This window comes from Microcaecilia unicolor, chromosome 4 (genome assembly GCF_901765095.1).
Source record: "Microcaecilia unicolor chromosome 4, aMicUni1.1, whole genome shotgun sequence".
NCBI lineage: Eukaryota > Metazoa > Chordata > Amphibia > Gymnophiona > Siphonopidae > Microcaecilia > Microcaecilia unicolor.
The window spans coordinates 371541959-371560401 of NC_044034.1; the positions used below are offsets into that span (position 1 = coordinate 371541959).

At 43.7% G+C, this 18443-nt stretch overlaps 1 protein-coding gene across 2 annotated transcripts in view; it reads left to right on the forward strand.

The window, feature by feature from the left end:
- Positions 1–18024, forward strand: part of TAB3 (TGF-beta activated kinase 1 (MAP3K7) binding protein 3) — a 63042-nt gene extending 45018 nt beyond the window's left edge. For both annotated transcript variants that reach the window (XM_030202364.1, XM_030202366.1), the window contains exons 4-7: positions 3069–3229; positions 8522–8615; positions 10052–10141; positions 15337–18024. In XM_030202364.1, the coding sequence (XP_030058224.1) occupies positions 3069–3229; positions 8522–8615; positions 10052–10141; positions 15337–15485 (494 nt within the window). In that variant the 3' untranslated portion in view covers positions 15486–18024. The remainder of the gene's footprint in view (positions 1–3068; positions 3230–8521; positions 8616–10051; positions 10142–15336) is intronic.
- Positions 18025–18443: the final 419 nt, after the last annotated feature.

Below are 18443 nucleotides of genomic sequence, written 5' to 3' on the forward strand. Positions count from 1 at the left end.
ATATATTCCACGTATTAGAAAAAAGGGAAAAAAGACTAAACGTCAGCCGGCGTGGCTAAACAGTAAGATAAAGGAAATCATTAGAGCCAAAAAACAATCCTTCAGAAAGTGGAGAAGAGAACCAACTGAAAGTAACAGGATAGATCATAAGGAATGCCAAGCCAAATGCAAAGCGGAGATAAGGAGGGCAAAAAAGGACTTTGAGAAGAAATTAGCGTTGGAAGCAAAAATACATAGTAAAAATTTTTTTAGATACATTAAAAGCAGGAAACCGGCCAAAGAGTCGGTTGGGCCGCTGGACGAAAATGGTGTTAAAGGGGCGATCAAGGAGGACAAAGCCGTAGCGGAGAAATTAAATGAATTCTTTGCTTCGGTCTTCACCGAGGAGGATTTGGGGGGGACACCGGTGCCGGAAAGAATATTTGAAGCGGGGGAGTCGGAGAAACTAAACAAATTCTCTGTAACCTTGGAGGATGTAATGGGTCAGTTCAGCAAGCTGAAGAGTAGTAAATCACCGGGACCTGATGGTATTCATCCCAGAGTATTAATAGAACTAAAAAATGAACTTGCGGAGCTACTGTTAGAAATATGCAATCTGTCCCTAAAATCGAGTGTAGTACCGGAAGACTGGAGGGTAGCCAATGTTACTCCGATTTTTAAGAAGGGTTCCAGAGGAGATCCGGGAAATTATAGACCGGTGAGTCTGACGTCGGTGCCGGGCAAGATGGTGGAGGCTATTATTAAGAATAAAATTGCAGAGCATATACAAAACATGGACTGATGAGACAAAGTCAGCACGGATTTAGTGAAGGGAAGTCTTGCCTCACCAATCTAATGCATTTTTTTGAGGGGGTAAGCAAACATGTGGACAATGGGGAGCCGGTTGATATTGTATATCTGGATTTTCAGAAGGCGTTTGACAAAGTGCCGCACGAAAGACTCCTGAAGAAATTGCAGAGTCATGGAATCGGAGGTAGGGTATTATTATGGATTAAGAACTGGTTGAAAGATAGGAAGCAGAGAGTAGGATTGCGTGGCCAGTATTCTCAGTGGAGGAGGGTAGTTAGTGGGGTCCCGCAGGGGTCTGTGCTGGGTCCGTTGCTTTTTAATGTATTTATAAATGACCTAGAGATGGGAATAACTAGTGAGGTAATTAAATTCGCCGATGACACAAAATTATTCAGGGTCGTCAAGTCGCAGGAGGAATGTGAACGATTACAGGAGGACCTTGCGAGACTGGGAGAATGGGCGTGCAAGTGGCAGATGAAGTTCAATGTTGACAAGTGCAAAGTGATGCATGTGGGTAAGAGGAACCCGAATTATAGCTACGTCTTGCAAGGTTCCGCGTTAGGAGTTACGGATCAAGAAAGGGATCTGGGTGTCGTCGTCGATGATACGCTGAAACCTTCTGCTCAGTGTGCTGCTGCGGCTAGGAAAGCGAATAGAATGTTGGGTGTTATTAGGAAGGGTATGGAGTCCAGGTGTGCGGATGTTATAATGCCGTTGTATCGCTCCATGGTGCGACCGCACCTGGAGTATTGTGTTCAGTACTGGTCTCCGTATCTCAAAAAAGATATAGTAGAATTGGAAAAGGTACAGCGAAGGGCGACGAAAATGATAGTGGGGATGGGACGACTTTCCTATGAAGAGAGGCTGAGAAGGCTAGGGCTTTTCAGCTTGGAGAAGAGACGGCTGAGGGGAGATATGATAGAAGTGTATAAAATAATGAGTGGAATGGATCGGGTGGATGTGAAGCGACTGTTCACGCTATCCAAAAATACTAGGACTAGAGGGCATGAGTTGAAGCTACAGTGTGGTAAATTTAAAACGAATCGGAGAAAATTTTTCTTCACCCAACGTGTAATTAGACTCTGGAATTCGTTGCCGGAGAACGTGGTACGGGCGGTTAGCTTGACGGAGTTTAAAAAGGGGTTAGATAGATTCCTAAAGGACAAGTCCATAGACCGCTATTAAATGGACTTGGAAAAATTCCGCATTTTTAGGTATAACTTGTCTGGAATGGTTTTACGTTTGGGGAGCGTGCCAGGTGCCCTTGACCTGGATTGGCCACTGTCGGTGACAGGATGCTGGGCTAGATGGACCTTTGGTTTTTCCCAGTATGGCACTACTTATGTACTTATGTACTTAAGGAGGAAAGAAGGCGGGAGGTTTCATTCTCGGTGATCTCAGGAAAGGAGGAGAAGGAGGCCATGGTTGGTTGGTTGGTTGTTGGATGGGGCTACAGGCTGAAGAGGATTCTGTTCTATTGATAATGTATTTTTAAATTGTAAACAGATTTGAGTGGTATAGGTAGCATAAAAGTACTGGTTGTTTTATATTTTATATGGGGTTTAGAATCCAACTCCATCCCCCCTCCCCCCATTGCTACCAAAGATATTGGTGTCTGCCTGTTTGCAGTGCTGCTTGTTTTTGATCTTCCCCCTTTTCTGTTTAAGGCAGCTTGTAGCTAGAGAGGCCCATGTGTGAGGATTCACAGTCCTGGCTTGTCCTCAGAGAAAATGTTATTTATCTGTAGTAGGTGTTCTCCGAGGACTTGAATCCTCACAGCCTTCCTACCTCCCCAAGGGTTTGTGTTCCTTTTAGCTAGAAATGGACTAAGGAAGACCCACGTGACGTCAGGTGGGAATAGGCCGTATGCACAGTGAGATGGACCAGAAAAGTTGCTGGGGTGCCATTCCTCACACCACGCCCTATTCATGATGTCACCTCATGTGAGGTTTCAAGTCCTGCTGTCCTTGGAGAACACCTGCTACAAGTAAGTAACTCTGTTATGTTGCTTTTGTGTTATTTGTATCTGACTTGATATTTTGGTTATTTTTATTGACTGTAATACACTTTCAGGCCTATGTGACAGTGAAGCATGAAACAAATGTATTTCTCTTAATGAAGTTCATTCCCAGGTACACGTTGCATTCTTTATTAACCTTTAACTTTGGCATGCACATTCAACTCTTTATGGACAAAACAACCTATTTTGATTTGACTTGTGCCGTATAAATAACACATTTGCTCTTTCTGTCAATTTGTATTTGCGTCTAATATTGTAGCCTTGCTCCTGCATCAGCGGGCAAGGATGGAGCGTCTAGCAAAAGCGTTGGCATTTGAGAAGGATGCGCTTGAAATTCTGAAGTTGGACGTGAACGGTATGGAGCATGACCTGATGCAGAGGCGTCTTAGGAGAGTGAGCTGTACAACATCAAACCCAACGGTAAGTAGACCATATACGCCTAGACGGTTAACTCTTTCAGTGTTGGATGCATGTCGTTCATTCAGACTTGAACTGGTTGTTTTGTATTTCGGATGAAGAAATATGAATCCTGAATGCTGGCCAGGAGGAACGGTTGCAGTGGCTAATGCTTTGTCTTGGCCTCAGATGGCCACAGGTATTGCCATTTCAAGTAGGACTTGTAAGTGCAGCTATTCCGTTGATCTTGAAGGGCAGTGGTTTGTCTACCAGTTGAAGAGGGAGACCCAACCACAAACTCTTGCTGCTGCATTTGTCTTTGTCAGGAGCAGAAGAAAAAATGGAAAATGTAAATGGTTACGCAGCCTGGGTCTTTGATTACAGGCAAATGAGGAAAAGTTAGTCAACTTTGCATTGAAAGAGAAATAGTTCTGCAAGAGAAACTTCTCTGAGCTATTTGATTTTTAACAGGTTCAAACAAATAATAAGATGAAAGTCACAAACTTAACTATGCCAGAATATTTTGTATTATTTTTTTTTTTTGGGGGGGGGGGGGGGGGGTTCTGGAAGTATTACTTTGCTGTCTTTGGGCCAGATGCACTAAACCTAACGAGCCATTAACGAGCAAGTAGTAAACCCTGGAATGCACTAAAAGCCATTTTACGACGACGGTAGCAGCTAACGAAAACAGAATGCAGGTGAGCAAATTGTGTGGAAACCCTATTGTAATGAGATGCACTAAGCTTTTCCGATTTCCTTAACGCTGGAAACTCTAACGAGAGGTCTGTACCTCTCGCTGAGCTAAATGCGTTGTGATTGGCTCAGAGACTTCCAGGTCTCTCAGCTGAGTGAAGCACGGCCAAAAAAGACGTTTTTTATTATTGCGGAGGTGAATGACGGCTAAAACGGACGGCTTTTTTCGATGGCCAGCCTCAACTGCACTTTTGTTTTTATTATTGCGGCGGGGGGCGGAATGACGGTGAAAACGGGTGGCTTTTTTCGATGGCCGGCCTCAACTGCACTTTTGTTTTTATTATTGCGGCGGGAGGGGGGTGAGCGGCACCGCGTCTTTGTATATTTGGCATGCGCAGAGCAGCCAGCGTAATGCTTTGCTGCTCTGTTTTACGATGGAATAGAGAATGAAAGTGAGCTACAACGAGCAGCTCATTTGCATTCCCTTTCCTTGATGCATTGCGGTTCCCTACCGATTCGCTATGGAATTCGGTAGGGAACGACTCTAACGACGACTTTAGTGCATCTGACTCTTTGTGTTTCCAGCACAATGAGAAACGACCTTTACTGGGTTTATGGAGCAATAGGACTTCGTCAGAAACAGCCAGTGTTCTTCTCATTAGATAGCCCGCAGTCGAGATCACATATTGCAGTAGTCTATGGCCAGACCATGACTTCTTCAGAACCATGATAAATCTGTACCCAGCTTTTAGCCACTAGGTGTCGCTGATGTACGAGTGCCTCTGTTAAGGAAAATTGTGTATATGCTATTTACCTGCCCAACCTTTTAAGCGTGTGTGTACAATTCCCAGAAGGAGCTGGTACCTTAGGGGATCTTTTACTAAGGCGTGCTTATGTTTTTAGCGCACGCTAAACATTAGAGACACCAATGTATTCCTATGGGTGTCTCTGACGTTTAGTGTGTGCCTATTTTTAGCACGCACTAAAAACGTAAGCGCACCTTAGTAAAATACCCTCTTAGTAAACTAAAAATAAAACTCCTTCATGGAATGGATTTGAGACTTTATTAGCACAAATTAAATAATCACAGTACAATTAATTTGTGGGATATAAATCAAAGACAGCAATTCATTAATGAGGAAAGGGAAATGGGACTTCATATACCACCTTTCTGAGGTTTTTGCAACTACATTCAAAGCGGTTTACATATATTCAGGTACTTATTTTGTACCAGGGGCAATGGAGGGTTAAGTGACTTGCCCAGAGTCACAAGGAGCTGCAGTGGGAATCGAGTCCAGTTCCCCAGGATCAAAGTCCACTGCACTAACCACTAGGCTACTCCTCCTGAGAAAAACTCAGATGCAAGGTAGTGGCATGACATAGTTGCTTTACCACTGTTTTAAACACAGTTCAGTTTGGTTACAAGAGAGAAGCAAATCCTATTAAATTTTCCCAGTACTTGGCTTTGTTGAATAAAGAGGAAAAGCAAGTGTATATTTACCCAAGGCTTGTCTTCCTAATAACTGTCAGTCCAGAGGTCTGATTTCAGCTAGGCCTGGGTGCTTCTCCTTTCCCATCTGAGAAATGATACAACTCAGCTTCCCCTATCTTCCGCCATTTGCCTGAGGTTCAAGTCAATTTATAACAGATTTGCATAATGGAACCAAATGGAAAATGCCAATTCATACTCCAGGTGTCTTGAGTCAATGCTGACTTGAAAGTAGGCATATGGGAATGGAAACTATACAGGTCCTAGTGGCAAAATGCCACTGGTTCTTCAGAGAGTCCTACTCCACATCCCCCCTATTCTGAGTGGCTCATTGGTCAACCGCATGTAGCTAATTATCTTATCTGGGTCACCTAGACCACTTGTCGTGAGTCTCCTGAGGAAGGAGATTTTAACCTCAAGAAGAGATTCAATATTAATTGAACTCGATAACGCAAAAAAAAAGTATATAAGGTGAAACCTTTATTAATATCTCTTTAATTATTCGACAACCTGGCTTGTTGTTTGAGATGTATGCAACCAGAGGCAGAAAGAAAACAGGCCTCAAAGCCTTTTTACGGAGAGCGGTGATGATGGGGAAGAAATCTATACTTAAACTGTGGCTCAAAGAGGAAGGACCCTCGATCCAGTTGTGGCGGGCCTACATGATCTCATTATGCGCCATGGAACGGAAAGATTTACCTGATCTAGCATCCCTGAGGGGAGACAAATTCTTCCAGTGTTGGCAACCGTTCCTAGATACTCTAACACCCTTAGCACGGAGTAGAGTACTTAATGGTTAGGCATAAACATACTATCAGAGTACTACCTGGGGAGGAAGGGCGGGTGGGTGGGGTGGGAAGGGCAAGGGGAGGAGGGGAGGGAGAGGGATTAGCTCAAGGGAAGGGGGGGGGGAGAAACAGCAAAATGTGTGACGATGTGAGATAAGAGCTATATGATGGTTATGAAAATGTTATGTCCATCGTGATAAGACTGGAATGGTTAATTGTTGTTGTCACTAATAAAAGTTTATTTAAAAAAAATATCTCTTTAATTATTTTACGTTCTGAAGGTGTTAGGTAGATGTTGTAGGAATGTTGAAATCCATTGAAGCCATAAGGCCAGAGTTAGTGTTATGTCTTTGTAAGTATTTCTTTATCAAAATACTATTGAACAAACATCATTCTTCCAGGATAAACAGATTTTTAGCAGCTCAAAAGAGCTTTATGCTTATCCCACGCATGTTTGAATTCCGGTAACGGAATTCAAACATGCGTGGGATAAGCATAAAGGAATCCTGTGCCGAAGGAATGGACCCTCAGGAGCTTAGTCAGGATCGGGAGGCGGGGCTGGTGGTTGGGAGGCGGGGATAGTGCTGGACAGACTTATATGGTCTGTGCCAGAGCCGGTAGTGGGAGGCTGGGCTGGTGGTTGGGAGGCAGGGATAGTGCTGGACAGACTTGTACGGTCTGTGCCAGAGCCGGTGGTGGGCAGCGGGACTGGTGGTTGGGAGGTGAGGATAGTGCTGGGCAGACTTATACGGTCTGTGCCAGAGCCGGTGGTGGGAGACGGGACTGGTGGTTGGGAGGCGAGGATAGTGCTGGGCAGACTTATACAGTCTGTGCCAGAGCTGGTGGTTGGGAGGCGGGGATAGTGCTGGGCAGACTTATACGGTCTGTGCCAGAGCCGGTGGTTGGGAGTTGGGGCTGGGGTTGGGAGGCGGGGATGGTGCTGGGCAGACTTGTACAGTCTGTGCCCTGAAGAGCACAGGTACAAATCAAAGTAGGGTATACACAAAAAGCAGCAAATATGAGTTATCTTGTTGGGCAGACTGGATGGACCGTGCAGGTCTTTTTCTGCCATCATCTACTATGTTACCTATTTATTATTCCAGTGACAGCGTAACTGAATTGTCAATCTTTTGCATATCACACAATGTATGTGAAATGGAGAAGGTTGTGTTTTTAATATGCAAATTCAGTATGTCAGACTATTCCTGGCATCTGTCTTTACTTGTGGTTATTTCCCTTGCTTTCTGCTTCCCGTTCATTTTTCTGCTCCTTCCTTGTCCTTCTCCCCTAGCAATTGAATTCTCACGGATCTTGCCTTATGTCTTGTTCCTTGGGGGCAGAGTCTCAAAAGGGTTAGTTTTTAACATCTTGCAAATCCCATAGTTGTGAGTAAAGGACAGAAAAAAAAAATCTTAGTTTATTCTGCCTATGGAGGATTCATAACAATCAAAAAACTGTTTCTAATATTATCAATATTTATATTCAGAAGTATCCAAGTAGAGGAGAAAAGGACCTTAGATTATCACACCCTTACAGAGTAGAGTAGCTTTAATTCATTGATCCTACAAAAACCTCCCCTATTAAATAATTCATCTGATTTCCAAAATTTCAACTTGAATTCCTATCTAAATAAACACCTGTAATAACATTTTAATATACAATGTCCATCTAAAGTTTCACATTCATATGTTTTCAGTACAGGGTTCTTCCTCTTTTGACTCTGCCCAGAGGAGGCTTTTTATTTCGCAAAATTTCTTGAATCATCAAGGGGATTTATAAGAATTGCCCCTAACACACCAAAGTGGTTTTGCAAAATGAAGTTCTCTGTTGAGCGGACTTGGAAGAGGAAGAACCCTAGATGTGTCAGTTTTAAAAGTGATCTATCAGTACGTTTACAAAACACTACAGTCAAGCTTCATAAAATGCTAGAAGATATGACGACGTCACACTTCTTCAAGGATATTGAGATAGACATGGGGAAGCCACTGCTTGCTCTGGGATTGGTATCATGGAATCTTGCTACTGTTTGGGTTTCTGCCAGGTTCTTCTTGTGACCTGGATTGGCCACTGTTGGAAACAGGATACTGGGCTGGATAGACGATTTATCTGACCCAGTATGGCTTTTCTTATGTTCTTATCTACCCAGACTCAAGCATACATTGGTCATTTTGCCCTGATGTTCTTGCCTCATGCTTGAATGGTGGGAGAGCAGTCTATCAACCTGCTTCCTCAAGTGGGGTCATTTCAGGTTAGCTTAAATTGACCAACTGTTCTTCGATAAGCCTTATAAATGAAACTGACTGGCATTTCTCCTTCTTTACTCTTTTGGGGATATTTTTTTATTAGCCAGAGGAAATGACCAGATTGAGATGCTTGAACAGACAACTGCAGATAAACATTGACTGTACACTGAAAGAAGTTGACCTCCTTCAGTCAAGAGGTAAAGAGAAGACTCTTCCAAACCTTTTAGAGGGGTTTGTGAATAAGACATTTTGAAGGTTGAATTCCTGAGACTTGTGATGATCTTTCGACTTCACTGTCACTAGCTGATTTTCAAAACGTGTGTACAGTTTTTCTGGGGTTTTCATTATAACTTTAATATATGTCTTTCACATAATAAAAATGTTGAATTAAGTGCTTGATAAACTTAATATTCTTCAGTTAAGAAGGCATATTATCCACACCTTCTCTTTGGTAAAGGTCATTATGTTCTGTTGTGAGGCATTTCTTTCACTTAGGGAAAGAGAGCTTTCATCACTTAAGGATCCTTTTATTAAGCTGCGGGGAAAAAGGGCCCTGAGGTAGCAGGGGGGCTGTTTTTTTCCACGTGCCACAACCCTTTTTACCGCAGCGGGTAAAAATCCCCCCAAAAAAAACCCTTATCGCATGGCCATGCGGCAGGGAGCACTTACCACTATCATAAAAATGCACTAGTCTCAAACATTCAACAATGTTGATATTTTATTTATTTATTAGGATTTATTTACCGCCTTTTTGAAGGAATTCACTCAAGGCGGTGTACAGTAAGAATAGATCAAACACGAGCAATAGGCAATTAGAGCAGTAAAAATATTTGAACAACAATACAAAGTATGGCATGGTATACTACTTGCAATGACAACACAATTTGTACTAGAACATTAGAATTGGTAGTGAAGGGTAAGGCAAAGTTGTAACATATAGATGAGTAAGAAAGTAGGAAGAATTAGAAAGTAAGGTGATTGATTTGAAGAAAGTTGCGCATGAGGTCAGAGAGATGGTTAAATATTGTCTCAGCTAGGGTAGGAGTGGATAAACATGTCCCGCTGCAGTATGTGCAGCCCGACTCAATCCTTGTCTGTGTGATGAGACTAACAAGTTAGTTACTTCTTCATTTAAAGGCTTGGTTGAAGAGCCAAACTTTCACCTGCTTCTTGAAGTAGAGGTAGTCTTGTGTTAAGCGGAGCCCTTCAGGCAGTGCATTCCAGATATGTTTTTTAACATTTTTTTTTTAATTTTTTAATCGGAGAAAAGCCCTCAGAACCAAAGGACTAAACCCCTGGTAGAGCATTGTTGAATGTTTGAGACTAGTGAATTTTTATGATAGTATTAGATTAGCTAAATTAAGCACTATCACTTACTGCGTTTATTGGCATTTGTTTCTGTAAGAAAGCACTTACCACTACCCATCGAGCAGGGTAAGGGCTTCCACAGTAACCTGGTGGTAACCAGGCAGATGCCTGATTATTGCCAGGTTAGTGCCACTCTAAAGAAGTTCAGCACAACCCACTCCACTCTCTAGGGAGTTAATGCTGTACCCGTGTGACCGGTGAGCTGTCTCTGTTCATAAATACGTTGCTGCAATGGTACATTTTTGTGATTTGTGTTTTGTTTTAGGAATAGAAAACTTTGATCCAAAAGCCATGAGCAACTTCTACGACAATTTGCCATCCGGTCCTTTTGTGCCACCAAAGCCTCGTAGGAAAGGTCAGTCTTCAGCCCTCGAGCACATGGTACCCATCCAGGCAGGGGAGGGGGATAGGATTCCTTGGCATCTTCAAACACAGATGCTGACAGATTTGGGGTTTATTTTGATGGGTGGGGGGGGGTGTTTTTATGTTTTGTTTTTTTGTGTTTTTCTACTCTTTTTTCCAGTTGTTCCCTGTTGCTGCTTTACCAGATGGATGACAATAAACTTGCAAGAACCAGCTGCCTCCACCACAAAAGCATGAGAAGGAGAGCTGTTTTCTAGACCACTGGCACCATGTGTGCAATATTGTCATGGGGAAGGGTAAACCTGGACTTCCATATTTTTGGATATAGACGTTCATTCCCCTCCTGAAATGGGGAATAAAGGTCTATTTTTGGGCCCGCCCTGGTCCTACCACAATACCGTGTTTCCCCGAAAATAAGACACTGTCTTATATTTATTTTTCCTCCCAAAACGCGCTAGGTCTTATTTTCGGGGGGATGTCTTATTTTCTGGCAAACATCGGTGGCCCCCCCCCCCTCCCGAGGTCGCGCGCCCCCCCTCCGTCGCTCCCGGAACTAACCTGAAGCTCCTTTCACCTTCGCAAGTTCGGATTCGGATTCGAAGCAGCAGCGCAGCAGGGCAGACCTCTCCTTCCGTGTCCTGCCCTCGCCTGACGTAACGTAATGTCAGGCGAGGGCGGGACACGGAAGGAAGGAGAGGTCTGCCCTGCTGCGCTGCTGCTTCGAATCCGAATCCGAACTTGCGAAGGTGAAAGGAGCTTCAGGTTAGTTCCGGGAGCGACGGAAGGGGGGGGGGCCCGGCGACCTCGGGTGGCCTCGGCGGCCCTGCTTAAAAAAAAGTTTGGTAGGTCTTACTTTTGGGGGGATGTCAATATGCCCATGTCATTCCCCTTTGCCATTTGGACATTCTTCAGGTTTAGATATCCATAACCAAGCTTTGTGAAATCAAAATGTAGGCGTCTGTCCTTGATAGATGCCCAAGCGCTGGTGTATGGCGCTTCTAAAATTAGTCAGATCAAAAATAGAAGACTTCACACATCCAAAAACCTTCAAATATTAGGGTTGAGGGATTTAGATTTGATAGGAACTGGGAAAGGGGGAGCCTATTCTGAAAGGATGGACTCCACCTTAGCCAAGATGGAACCAGGCTGCTGGCGCTAACATTTAAAAAGGAGATAGATCATCTTTTAAATTAAAATAGGGTAGGGGGGAGCCGACAGTCACCAAGGAGCGCATGGTTCGCTGTGAAGTATCCTTGAAGGATACTGTTGAAACAGGATTTTTAGGGAATCCCAATAGAGAGGTTTCAACAGTGGTGAATGGAAGCCAGGAGTGTTTAAGGGGAGAGCAGAGTAAAGGATGCAAATTATCGCCATTAACTTTAAAGCAGCTTGTAGGTGCAAGGAAAAAACACAATTTGAAGTGTCCGTATATAAATGCTAGAAGCCTAAAAAATAAGATAGAAGAATTGGAATATACAGCACTAAATGAAGAGGTAGATATAATAGACATCTCAGAGACTTGATGGAAAGAGGACAGTCAATGGGACTACTACTATTTAGCATTTCTATAGCGCTACAAGGCGTATGCAGCGCTGCACAAACATAGAAGAAAGACAGTCCCTGCTCAAAGAGCTTACAATCTAATAGACAAAAAATAAATAAAGTAAGCAAATCAAATCAATTAATGTGAACGGGAAGGAAGAGAGGAGGGTAGGTGGAGGCGAGTGGTTACGAGTCAAAAGCAATGTTAAAGAGGTGGGCTTTCAGTCTAGATTTAAAGGTGGCCAAGGATGGGGCAAGACGTAGGGGCTCAGGAAGTTTATTCCAGGCGTAGGGTGCAGCGAGACAGAAGGCGCGAAGTCTGGAGTTGGCAGTAGTGGAGAAGGGAACAGATAAGAAGGATTTATCCATGGAGCGGAGTGCACGGGAAGGGGTGTAGGGATGGACGAGTGTGGAGAGATACTGGGGAGCAGCAGAGTGAGTACATTTATAGGTTAGTAGAAGAAGTTTGAACAGGATGCGAAAACGGATAGGGAGCCAGTGAAGGGTCTTGAGGAGAGGGGTAGTATGAGTAAAGCGACCCTGGCGGAAGACGAGACGGGCAGCAGAGTTTTGAACCGACTGGAGAGGGGAGAGGTGACTAAGTGGGAGGCCAGCAAGAAGCAGATTGCAGTAGTTTAAACGAGAGGTGACAAGGGTGTGGATGAGGGTTTTGGTAGAGTGCTCGGAAAGAAAGGGGCAGATTTTACGGATGTTGTAAAGAAAGAAACGACAGGTCTTGGCAATCTGCTGGATATGAGCAGAGAAAGAGAGAGAAGAGTCAAAGATGACCCCAAGGTTTCGAGCTGAGGAGACAGGGAGAATGAGAGAGCCATCAACAGAAATAGAAAACGGGGGTAGCGGGGAGGTGGGTTTGGGGGGGGGGGAAATGAGAAACTCGGTTTTGGTCATATTTAATTTCAGGTGGCGTTGAGACATCCAGACAGCAATGTCAGACAAGCACGCTGAAACTTTGGTTTGGATGCAAGGTGAAATTACTGAACACATAGGTAAAAATGGTTTAATGGGACAAAGTCAGCATGGATTCAGCCAAGGGAAGTCTTGCCTCACCAATTTGCTTGTAAAAAACTGCAGGAAGACCTTAGGAAACTGGAAGACTGGGCATCCAAATGGCAGATGAAATGTAATGTGGACAAATGTAAAGTGATGCTCATTGGGAAGAATAATCCGAATCATAGTTACCTTAGGAGTCAGAACTCAAGAAAATGATCTAGGTGTTATTGTAGACAATATGCTGAAATCTTCTGCCCAGTATGCAGTGGTGGCATGATGCGACCTCACCTTGAGCGTTGCATTCAATTCTGGCTGATGTATCTTTAAAAAATATATAGCAGAATCAGAAAAGGTTCAAAAAGAGTGACCAAAATGATAAAAGAGATGGAACTCCTCTCATATGAGGAAAGGCTAAAGAGGTTATGGCTCTTCAGCTTGGAAAAGAAATGACTGGGTGGGGGTGGGGGGGAATATGATTGAGGTCTACAAAATCCTGAGTGATGTAGAACAGCTAAAAGTGAATCGATTTTTTTTTTCACTCCTTTCAAAAAGTACAAAGACTAGAGGACACTCAGTGAAGATAGGAGGAAATAGTTTTTCACCCAAAGAAGAGTTAAGCTCTGGAACTCGTTGCTGGAAGATGTGGTAACAGTGGTTGGCATATCTGGATTTAAAAAAAAAAGGTTTGGACATGTTCCTGGAGGAAAAGTCCATAGTCTGCTATTGAGATAGACATGGGGAAGCTGCTGTTTTGCCCCGGGATTGGTAGCATGGAATGTTAATAGTATTTGTGTTTCTGCCAGGTACTTTTGATCTGGGTTGGCCACTGTTTTGAAACGGGATACTGGGCTAACAATACGTAAATCCTGCCTTGATAATAAAGAGCAGCTGTTTATGCTGTCGAAGACCCCAAAAGCTGAATGATTGACAAACATCCTCGGAAGCAAAAGTAAGATCACTTTCTTCACTCAATTTGTAAACTCTGGAATTCGTTGCCAGAGAATGTGGTAAAGCAGTTAGCTTAGTGGGGTTTAAAAAAGGTTTGGATGGCTTCCTAAAGGAAAAACATGGCTGCCTTGGTTCCACACATAGAGTTTGGGTGTGGTAAAATCGTGTAGCCACTTGAGCGGCGTGAGCTTTGAGCTGTTCCCTTTTTGCCCCTGAAGAAGCCCGAGTGTGGGTGAAATGGGACCGTTGGGCAGGGCAGCCTGTGGGCGACCGTCTTGAGCTAAGTGGCCTTTTTGTGTTTTAGTTAATAATAGTGGCACGTAAAATTTGTAAGCATGGAGTGGGTCTTATATAAGATTGACGTCTGACTATGCTTTCATATGGTAGAGGAAGGTGGGAAAGTGACTAGTGATTGACAAATGGTGACGCCCTTATGGGCTATAATATTTCAGCGTAATTGCTGTATGTCACAAGTCTGAGGTCCTTCCTTCCTTTTCTCCGCATTACATTCTACGGTTTTTCTATTTTCCACCTGCTTATTTGCGTTGTATGTTGTTATAAATTTAAGTAGGTGTTCTCCTATTGAGCAGTGTTTCCTAAAGGAAAGTCCATAAGGCATTATTAAATGGACTTGGAAAAATCCACTGCTTCATTTCTAGGATACTGCAAAACTTCTAAATGACACTGTACTTTACGTGTGTAAACAGCTCAAAAACAGAGTAGTAGAGATAAGTAAATGGGATCACTCAATGAATGTGTTCAAGGGAAGTCTCATACTGTCGCTTCGAATGACTGGCTGACTGTCAGTTTCATGCGACTATTTTCATCATAGACGACCCCCTACCATCCATTTGTATTTTTTCTTTTTTTATGGCAATACTTATGTACTTATGACCCAAAATGAATGCGCGGCAATTTTGATTTTGAAGCATGTCCATTTTCGGCAAAAATTTTTAAAAAGGCATTTTTTACAGGTGCACTGAAAAGTGATTCTGCTTGCACCCAAAACACTCATCTACATTACCACAGGCCATTTTTCAGCGCGCCTTTGTAAAAGGGCTCCATAATGAAGACAGTGTGAAAGCCAACACCAGAGAAAACGTAGCTCTCGTCAACCTCTTCTAATCAACATCAAGTTGATTAGAAGAGATTTCCCTAAAAGCTTACGTAAAATGGTCATCTACCCCCAAATTCTAGACATGGTGCCCAAAATTGCACGCACAAATTTGGGCACACGCCGATTTTGCGTACGCAATTTAAGTGACAAGGTGATAACTAGCAATTGGGTTCTAACGACCAACTATTGCATTTAATTGGGATTTGAGTGTTCATCTTTGTAAGTGCTATTCTATAAAGATGTTCTTGCAAATTTTTGAGCGTGCAACTGGAAAAGGGACTTGGCCATGGGAGGGGCATAGGTGGGCCAGGGTTCACTAGAGATACTGGGGGGGGGGGGGGGGGGGGTTGCACCTAACTTACGCATGAGGATTTTTACCAGATTTCACTGCTTTGCTCTGAACAGCACCCAACTCGGAGCCCTGTTTATAAGTAGTGCTCAGCGTGCATTTTTTTTCTGCACCCAAATTTGAGTCCCATTTACTGAGTCTAGTCAATATTGTGCATTTTGCTCATCAGTTGGCTTATTCCAAATTCTTGCAATAATATAATTCTTCTTGATTCCTACAGATCACCAGCCAAGTTCCAAGCAGAGAGCTGGAGTAGAGCAGAGAGATGAGGACTTTGAAGGGGCTGCATGGAATTGTGATAGCTGCACCTTCCTGAATCACCCCCTAATGAACCGTTGCGAGCAGTGTGAGATGCCACGCTACACTTGAATCTGTTGGACACTTGCGGCTGTCGGAGGTTCAGTTCTTCCCTGGATGTCATGGAAACCTCGAAATCTGTCTGACTGCCAGACACAGGCCAGAAAACTCATTTCTTGCTATTGCAAGTTTATGGTAAAGCTGCGTTCATCTGTGCCACCATAGTAAATGTGTTATCCTAAGCTAATCTGCCTGTGGACACCCCCAGGCACCACGGGAGTTCTTCAAAGCATGCATCCAAGAAGACGGGTCTCTGCATATCTCAAGAGCTTTGTTACCACTCTGCATCCCTTCATTCTTCTGAGTGCGTGGTGAGGGGGGGTGGTGGTCTGTATCATCTGAAGGTCCTCCCTGTGCTTCCACACTGCATCGTCCTGAACAGTGATAGGTTGGGGGTTTCAGGTTGCAGATCTGCAGGCAGGAAGACTGGTACTGAATGCTGTTTTTTTTCTTCAGGGTAAATTCACTTAACAAAAGATAAAATGCGTTTTACAGCAAGCATTTTAGAATGAGTCCCTATAACCTTTACTGAAGAGATGTTACAGTACTCCTTTAGAGGTCACTAACAAAGGGGCTTGTGGGAGATGGAAGGACCACTGTAAACATGACAGCTGAGCAGTGTCATTGCTCTGAAGCTGGAAGCTACGTGTGTAAAATGAGGTCCACTGGGAAGATGGGAGTGTGGTGAAGGGAGCTGGTGCCTCTCCACCCTGGTGGTGGTTGACAGATAAGGGGTTAGTTGCGTGTGATTGGAAAGCAGTTTTCGGCTTAAGTTGCATACTGCAGTTTTTTGATTGGGTGGGGTCCCGTCTTGTGAGTTACTAGGAAAACATTTGGTCTAGAATTGGAAAAACGCAAAAATAATCTCTGCTACTTAAAACCTTGCTGTTAAATTCATTTCAGTGCTCTAAATTGAATTAAAACGCTCAGTCCTTTGGTGTGATTGCATCTATTGGGTTTGAGCAGCCAAATGATTCTCTTCAAGACATTTTCGACGTGAGATATTTTTATACCGGTTTGAGACGGGTTCACCCTATGTAACTTTTACACTGTAGCCTAGTTAAAGCATTTTCTTTTTTTAAATTAATGATTTGCCAAGAGAATAATTTTCATTTCTGAGCTAGGTTTCTGGCAGCTTCGGGGTAGGTGTTTTCCAGGGTGTAAACCACGAAGACTTTCCTTTAACAATAAAATGATGGGCAAATTTGCCATGTACAGCTTAAGTTTACTGTTCATGTGTTGCTGAAGATAATTCATTTTTCCAATTGCCTTCTGTTACCAAACTTAAGGGGAATTTCTGCTGTCTTTCAAGCCTGATTATTTGGCTTTTACCTTCCATAAGAACTTTCAGACGTGCAAGTAAGGCTGCACTGAAGTCAAGGTTCAAACGGTGCTTTAGTGTTGTCCTGCTTGCATGCCTAGACCACCTTCCAGAGCGTAGGATGAAGCGTAGACACCCCGCAGCCTTACTTCATGTGTTTGGCTTCCTAAGGAGCAAACAGAACACTTTGGCTTGGCATCTTCGTTGGTAAATTTGGTCAAACTGAGAGGCGTAATACCAAAACCATGTTTCTTGCCAGATGGGCAGCAGTGTGCCATCACTTCAGCACTGTGCCCGATGGTATCTGCACTCGAGTGCTGGCATCACTCCAGAACTGTGCCACGTGTCTTATTGAAGTCTTTCCATGAATACTGTGCTGCTTCTCCCAGTTAAAATGTTTGCGTTATGGCTGGCAGTAAATGGGAAAGGGTGGCCCTGAGTGTTGCAAAACAGTAGCACAGGTGGGCAGCCTGTTTTTGTTTTAAAACTGTGCATGAAGCCATTTAATGAACTGGGACTGTAACAATTGCACATGCATGAGTCTGTCGTCCTGGCTGTAGCTTTCACCCACCTACCGTAGTGTGTGGGGAGAGGAAGAATTTTTTTTGTTATTTTGTAGGGCCTTTTCTCTGAAGTGCATCTTAATTTGTTCTAAGCTGCAGTCTTAAGAAGTATACCTATAGCAGCAGCTGAGATGTGAAGTCTGGCTGGCAGTTCTGGTGCTTGATCTGTACGACAACTTCTAAGCTGAAGAAGAAAGGGTTACCCAGCTCCAGTTGGGTAAAGTGAGGCAGAGGGAGCTGCTCAAATCACTCAGACCAGGATCTGAATGCTCCTCCTTACAGCGGGAAGACATTCTGGGCTTCTCTCAGTATTTCAGCTTGCCAGCTAGTTCAGCCTTTTGGCCTAGAAAGTAGCTGACAAATGAAATGGAACTCAGCGTTGGCACCCACTGAAATGTTTGTATGTCCTTTAAAGTTTTGTGCTTGGCAGAGATATCCCATATCTGACCAATTGGGCTCATTTTCAAAAGACAAAAACCTGCAAAAAGTGGCGTAAGTCTGCATTCGGACGTTTTTCTCACACAAACCATCCAAATCAGTATTTCTGAAACCTATTTTTAGACGTTTTTCTCTGAAGTGCGTCCAAATATCAAGGGGGCGTTCAGGGCGGAATTTGGGCTTTCCTAAGACTTAGACAAAACAAAACCGTCCGGGACCAAAACTTAGACGTTTTGAGCTAGACCTGTTTTTATAATGAATAAGGCACAAAAAGGTGCCCTAAATGACCAGATGGCCACTGGAGGAAATCAGGAATAACCTCCCCTTATTCCCCCAGTGGTCACTAACCCTCTCCCACCCCTAAAAAATGTGATGAAAAACATTGCTTGCCAGCCTCTGTGCCAACCTCAGATTTTATATTCAGGTCCATCAGAATAGCATGCAGGTCCCTGGAGTAGTCTAGTGTTGGGTGCAGTGCACTGCAGATAAGTGGACTCAGGCTACCTGTTACACTTGTGGCGAAAACTGTAAGCTCTCCAAAACTCCCCAGAAACCCACTATACCCACATATTGGTGCCCCTTCACCCGTAAGGGCTATGGTAGTGGTGTACAGTTGGGGGTAGTGGGTTTTGGGGGACTCAGCAGACA